At 38.8% G+C, this 7693-nt stretch overlaps 1 protein-coding gene across 1 annotated transcript in view; it reads left to right on the top strand.

Annotated features, from left to right (window-relative positions):
* The window catches only part of USP9X (ubiquitin specific peptidase 9 X-linked), a gene marked incomplete at its 3' end in the record, with an annotated part of 144991 nt that overhangs the window by 118897 nt on the left and 18401 nt on the right, over nucleotides 1–7693 (top strand). Inside the window, 2 exon segments of the mRNA XM_037734399.1 lie at nucleotides 360–550; nucleotides 5814–5987. Of these exon segments, the coding sequence (XP_037590327.1) occupies nucleotides 360–550; nucleotides 5814–5987 (365 nt within the window).

Here is a 7693-nt window from a genome sequence, read left to right as displayed (position 1 = left end):
AAGTTTAAGTAATTATTACTTGCTCAAAGTTACTTGGCTTTAGTGGTAGAGCCTGCATTTGTGTCTGGTTCAGTCTAAATTACCATGCTAACTCTATACTGTATTATCTTTCTTTCTTATACATGGTCATGGATATTTGGTTATGATAACTAACATGTGAAATGGTGGAGATAAACACTAAATACTAAAAATTTATAAAATTTAATTCCAATGCAAGACACCCGAAAAGAAAAAAAAATTTAAGTGCTTTGGAAATGAGCATAATAGGAATACAAATCATTTGTTCCCTAACTGCTTGGCACTTGTCTCATCATATTATACTCTACTTTAGCTCATTGGTGATATTTTTTGGTTTCTAGAGCAACGTCGATCCCAGGGATGATGTATTTGGATATCCTCAACAATTTGAAGATAAACCAGCATTAAGTAAAACTGAAGATAGAAAAGAGTACAACATTGGTGTCCTAAGACACCTTCAAGTCATCTTTGGTCATTTAGCTGCTTCTCGACTGCAGTATTACGTGCCCAGAGGATTTTGGAAACAGTTCAGGTAAACTGGATGAATAGTAATACAGATACTTCCTAAAATGAACATCTCAGTACACTAACATAGAACCTCTAAAAGACATGTTGGAAGGCATCTTTCTTGTAAGCACTGGTAATATTCAAACCATCCTTAGTTGGGTGAGTTGTTTTTTGTTTTTCATCATGGTAAGGAAGGGCAGCATCCTTTAGTCTCTTAATGATATTATTAACTTTTTATTAGGAAAATGTCTAATAATACAGAAGTAGAAAAAATAATATGGCCCCTTGTATACTTGTTACCCAACCTCAGTAGTAATCAACTTGTGGCCAGCTTCATTTAATCTGTATTCGTATTACCTATTTCTTTTCTCTCTCTCTCTCTCTCTCTCTTTTTTTTTGAGACGGCGTTGCACTCTTGTTGCCCAGACTGCAGTGCAATGGCACAATGTCAGCTGACTGCAACATCCGCCTCCCAGGTTCAAGCAATTCTGCTGCCTCAGCTTCCCAAGTAGCTGAGATTACACGTGCCCACCACCACACCTGGCTCATTTTTTGTATTTTTAGTGGAGACAGGGTTTCACCATTCTGTCCCAGGCTGGTCTCAAACTCCTGACCTCAGGTGATCCATCCACCTCAGCCTCCCAAAGTGCTGAGATAACAGATGTCAGCCACCGTGCCCGTCCCCTACCTATTTCTTTCTAGATTGTTGTGAAGCAAAACTTAGTTCCGTCTACAAATACTTTAGTATGGGTCTGTAGTGTCTGTCTCAACATGACCATGATACCATTAAGTTTTTTAATTGCTTAATATCAAATATCTCTGTCAGTGTTTGAATTTACCGAGTTATCTAAGAATCGATTTTTACTGATATTTTTAAAAATTAAGATTCATTTGAGGTCCATTTACCACAAATGGTTGATAATGACTCTTGATTATTAATGTTTTTTTCCCCTTTACAATTATGCGAGAATCAGGGGACAAATAGTTTACCCTGTAAATTTCCCCATAGTCTGCATTTTGTTGATGGAATCCCTGTGATCTTTTATTATTTTCTGTTTTTCTTGGTCACCTGCGTCTTCTATAAACACCTTGTGAGATCTAGAAGCTCGATAAGATTGAGGTATTATTTTTCTTGTTGTGGAATGGTTAAGTAAAGCTACTTCATAGGGGTTAATGTTGATCTCCATGAGGAGTGGCATATAATGTCTGTCTTATGATGTTAACCGCAATTGATTATCATTATCTTTTTTTGTTTGTTTCCTGAGGTGGAGTCTCGCTCTGTTGCCCAGGCTGAAGTGCAGTGGCACAATCTCAGCTCACTGCAACCTCTGCCTCACAGGTTCAGGCAATTCTCCCGAGTAGCTAGGATTACAGGCGTGCACCACCATGCCCAGCTAATTTTTGTATTGTTAGTAGAGACGGGCTTCACCATGTTGGCCAGGCTGCTCTCGAACTCCTGACCTCGTGATCCGCCTGCCTCAGCCTCCCACAGTGCGGGGATTAGAAGTGTGAGCCACTGTACCTGGCCCTTTTTTTCTGGGGGGTGGTGGGGCGGGGGAGATAGAGTCTTGTTCTGTTGCCCAGGCTGAAGTGTGAAGTGCAGTGGCTCAGTCTTGGCTCACTGCAACTTCCGCCTCCTGGGTTTAAGCAATTCTCCTGCCTCAGCCTCCCAAGTAGCTGGGACTACAGGCACCTGCCACCATACCCCACTAATTTTTTGTATTTTTAATAGAGATGGGGGTTCACCACATTAGCCAGGCTGGTCTTGAACTCGATGTCAGGTGATTCACCTGCCTTGGCCTTCCAAAGTGCTGGGATTGCAGGAGTGAGCCACCTCACCCAGCCGATTATCATTGTCTTAATAAAGGATTTTTTCAGGGTTACAAAATAATAATAATCTAATTAATTTTTCCATTTACTGGCTATGAAAGATCTATAAAGGGAAACTTGCCCTCACCAACTATTTTTTTTAAGTTAGAAAACTCAATTACATTTTGATCTTGTTTTGACTTTTTTTAATGTCAGTACTACGTTATGCACTGTGCTAAAATAACTACAGTACAACCACATAACTCTTATTGTGTATGAAAAGAGCTATAATTCTTTATAGCAGTGAGGTTTGGTTTCATTTGATTTGTAAGTAATCTTAGAATCCCTTCAAGGTGCTTCCCAGCCAGCTGAGAGGAGGAAACAAAGGGTCACCTGACACTGATACTCTAGTATGCCTTCCCTCCTTCTGACAGAGCAGTATAAATTCCTTTTCCTCCCCTAACTAGGCCCTCTACTTACTCTGTACAAGTGGCTTGTGTGGACCACCGTCCCACCCAGCTCTCATTTTGCTTTTAGTCCCATCATCTAGCATAACACTCTCCTTCCTCTCTAACTAATCCAGCTCTGTCTTCTTTAAGTTATTCCATCTCTGCCTTAAGGCTTTTAGCATTTCTGTTGATGCTCTTCCAAATTGAAGAGCACAGAGTCTTACACTGGTGGGGTGGTGGTGGTGTTGTTTTGAGACAGAGTCTCCTTCTGTCACCCAGGCTAGAGTGCAGTGGCGTGATGTCGGCTCACAGTAACCTCTACCTCCTGAGTTCAGGCAGTTCTCCTGTCTCAGCCTCCCAAATAGCTGGGATTACAGGCGCCTGCCACCATGCCTGGCTAATTTTCGTATTTTTAATAGAAATGGGGTTTCACCATATTGGTCAGGCTGGTCTTGAACTCCTGACTTGAAGTGATCCACCCGCCTCAGCTCCCAAAATGCTGGGCTTACAGATGTTGTGGGCCACCACGTCCAGCCAAGGTTTATACTCTTTAAGCTTTTGTCTTAATTTGTCATTCAGTTATAATTCTTTCACTTGTAATGCCTTTGGTTTTTGACTTTTCAATTAGTTACTCCCTGTGCTAGTGGAGCTCAGTTTGTGTAGACTAGCACTTTGGATTATCTGCACTTTAGGCACATAATCTACCCTTGATACACGTGGGTTAGTTAACTACACTTCCTCATCTCACTTTTTTATTTTCAAAAATTTCAAACCTACAGTAAAGGTGAAGCAGAGGTATAATTATCACCTTCATATTATATTCTTTACCCAGTTTTACTAGTTAACATTTTGGCGTATTTGCTTATCTTGCCATATGTATACTTGGTTTTTGGTTTATTTTAAATTGATAGTAAGTTGCAAACATGACGCTTTACCCCTTCATACTTCAACATGTATCTTAGATCATATATTACCCAGGCGCACTGGCTCACGCCTGTAATCCCAGCACTTTGGGAGGCTGAGGTGGGTGGATCACATCGTCAAAAGATCGAGACCATCCTGGCCAACATGGTGAAACCTCATTTCTACTAAAAAATACAAAAAATTAGCTGGGCCTGGTGGTATGTGCCTGTAGTCCCAGCTACTTGGGAGGCTGAGGCAGGAGGTTCGCTTGAACACAGGAGGTGAAGGTTGCAATGAGCCGAGATCGTGCCACTGCACTTTAGTCTGGCAACAGAGCGAGACTCCATCTCAAAAAAAAAAAAAAAAAAAAAAAAAAAAAAAAAAAAAAAAAAAAAAAAGATTATATATCAGAATAAGGTAGTTTTCCTGCGTATGTATAATACGATTATATCCAAGTAATATATCAATTTTTAATCTCTAATATTCATCAATATATATTCTGATTTCCCAAAAATGATCTTTATGACTTACCTTTCTACCCCAATCTGATACTCATGAAGGAATCACAAGAATTAAGCTGTTACCTCTTATTTTATTTATTTTATTTTTGAGGCAGAGTCTCACTCTGTCACCCAGGCGGGAGTGCTGTGTTGTGATCTCAGCTCACTGCAGCCTTCACCTCCCGGATTCAAGCAATTGTCCAGCCTCAGCCTCCCGAGTAGCTGGGATTACAGGCACCAGCCACCATGCCCAGCTAATTTTTGTATTTTAATAGACGCAGTGTTTCACCATGTTGGCCAGGCTGGTCCTGAACTCCTTACCTCAGGTGATCTGCCCACCTTGGATCCAAAGTGCTGGGATTGCAGGCATGAGCCACCGCACCGGGCGTGGCTGTTACCTCTTTAGTTGCCTTTTATTAAAGTAAAATAATCTCCCTAACTTGACACTTGTATCGCACTGAAATTTTTAGAGAGTCCAGGCCAGTTGTCTTGCACAATGTCTTTTTTTATTTGTGTGATTGTTTCCTCATGATTAGCTTCATGTTAAATGTTGAGAGAGTGTGGGCAATGAAACTACATAAGCGATGTTATGTTTCTCGCTGCACTGTATTGGGAGGTATGTGTTACCCACTTATTAAGTGATATTAATTTTGATTTCTTGGTGTCTTAACAGATCTCTCCATTATAAAGGGTACCTTTTCCCTTTTGAAATTAGTAAGTTGATTATATATTTGAAAGTTTGAGGAGTTGAGTATGGTTTCAAAGTAAATAGAATGGACTGGTACAATTTCCAGTAATGAAACAAGCTGATTTTTAACAAATGATATATTTGATTTTAAACTTACTGTATATAAATTCTTGTCTAAAATATAATAAAGATGAGATTATTTGCTACGTAGAAGAGGTTTTAGAAAAGTATCAAAAGACAGTTCTTCTGGCATACTTAAAAATGTTTGTCATTTCTTGCTTAGAACAAATACGCTTAAATTCTCTATGTGCATTATTCTGTAAATACAAAATCAGGTATTATTGATAGTTTCCAGCAGTGCCTGTGTTTTAGCAGTATCAGTTCTCATTTTGTGATATGTAGTGATGGTGTGTTTTCTTAGATTATTCAAGAGATTAACTCTAGAACAAGTTAAACTTTTCTCTCTTCACTTGGGAAAAAAATAAATTTAAGAGTAACTAGATTTGATATTTTTACTATCTATAATCCAAGATTTAAGCAAAATGAAATAAATAAAATAGTAATGGTAACATCCACATAAGAGTGAGATCCACCACCTCATCTTAATAGTATTTTTAATTGTATTCAAAATGGCATGCATGTGCCATATCATCTGAAGCGACCATCCTTCTTGGAGCCATACTACCCATCAATTACACCACTGGTTTCATGGCAGTTCTTTGCCACTAGAGTACTATTTTTACTATTAGGCTCACTCTCTTACCCCACTGCACTCTATAGGGAAAGCACATTCATTTTTTTTCTCCTTTTCCATATAGTTGAGGAATGAAATCTCAGTTTTATATACTGTTGTTTGTGGTCCTGTTGCTTTTTTTTCCCCTGAAAAATATTGTTCTGTGAATGTCACATGTTACATGCTTTATTTCATTCATTTCTTAGGCTTTGGGGTGAGCCTGTTAATCTGCGTGAACAACACGATGCTTTAGAATTTTTTAATTCATTGGTGGATAGTTTAGATGAAGCTTTAAAAGCTTTAGGACATCCAGCTATGCTAAGTAAAGTCTTAGGAGGTTCCTTTGCTGATCAGAAGATCTGCCAAGGCTGCCCACATAGGTACGTACTATAATTACACATTGAAAGTATATGTTGTACCATGTATATACTAAGAAAAATAAAATTTTTACTAGTACTTACATACAAAAGTGGAGTATGTCACTGATTATTAAATACCTGAAACTGAATGATTTATATACTGTGCATACTACCTTACTGCTGTGGGGCGGTTTTTTGTTTTTGTCAGATAACTTTTAGTTCCTTCTACTCTACCTGATCTCTTAGCCATTTTATTATATTATACTCTTACAGTCCCTCCTCCCCTCCCTCCCTTCCTTCCTTCCTTTCCTTCGCTTTTCTTTCCTTCTTGAGACAAGGTTTCTGTTTGTTGCCCACGCTGGAGTGCAGTGGCATGATGGCAACTCATAGTAACTTTGAACTCCCGGGCTCAAGCAATCCTACTGCCTCCCAAATAGCTGGGACTACAGGCATGTGCCACCACACCTGGCTAATTTTTAATTATTTTAGAGATGGGGTCTTGCTATGTTGCCCAAGCTGGTCTCAGAACTCCTGACCTCAAAATCAGTCCTCACACCTCAGCCTCCCAAAGTGTTGAGATGACAGGCATGAGCCACCACCCCCAGCCTCCATATTCTTTTACAGATGATTATTCCTGGGGAAATAAAATGGCATTTTGCATATAGCTACAGGTGTTACTTATAAATTTGCCCTTTATCTTAGAACTTGAGTGATTATAATAGTGTAAATACAGCAAGTTTAGAAGATGACAAAGCTGTGGTAGTATTTTCTATACAAATGGAATAATGACTTTTAAAATAGCATTGATTATTGTCATTATCTTTAAGGTATATTTGTATACAAAACATTTATATCAGAGTTGACAAAACTTAATTGTAAAAAATTTTTTACAAGAAAAAGATTGACAAAACAAATTGTTCGACTTAAAAAGAAAATCGATTAAGGGCTCCTATTAGTTCATTACTGATAAACACACATGCCTGTCATATGGAAGTTTTACTTTGGGACTTGTTTTGTTATATTACAAATTAATGTTGATTTGCAATCGTTTTTCACCAAAATGTCACAGTAACATAGTATTTTCTACAATCCTAACTGTATTAAATATAGTCATGGGTTGAGTATACATGTGGTTTGTGGGAGTATTTTGTTTTTGATTACCAGGAAATGATTGTGGGAGAGGTAATATTATATACAAGAAATTTCTATCTATCAAGTTATAGTCTTACCACTCATTCATAATTAGGGCATGTACTTACTTACTTAGCCTAGGCAACTTTTAGTCCTTTCGAAAGGCCTTTTATATTAGGCGAACAATAAAATAAAATTTTAACCTCTTGGTTTGTTTGTTTGTGAGATGGAGTCTTGCTCTTTCACCAGGCTGGAGTGCAGTAGCATGATCTCAGCTCATTGCAACCTTCGCCTCCTGGGTTCAAGCGAACTTCCTGCCTCAGCCTCCCAAGTAGCTGGGATTACAGGTGCACGCCACCAGACCCAGCTAATTTTTTTATTTTTTAGTAGAGATGAGGTTTTACCATGGTGGCCAGGGTGGTCTTGATCTCTTGACCATGTGATCTGCCCACCTCAGCCTCCCAAAGTGCTGGGATTATAGGCGTGAGCCACTGCGCCCCGCCCTCTTGTTTTTAATTATTGATAAAAACAGCCAACTTTGGAGTCATTTGTTCCTGTCAGTCCTCCTTAGTTTTAGATAATTTTTTTTTTTTTTT

Source organism: Cebus imitator, unplaced genomic scaffold (genome assembly GCF_001604975.1).
Source record: "Cebus imitator isolate Cc_AM_T3 unplaced genomic scaffold, Cebus_imitator-1.0 Scaffold613, whole genome shotgun sequence".
In the NCBI taxonomy this organism is placed as follows: domain Eukaryota; kingdom Metazoa; phylum Chordata; class Mammalia; order Primates; family Cebidae; genus Cebus; species Cebus imitator.
The sequence above is the reverse complement of the archived record's forward strand: the minus strand, read 5'-3'. Positions and strand labels throughout refer to the sequence as shown.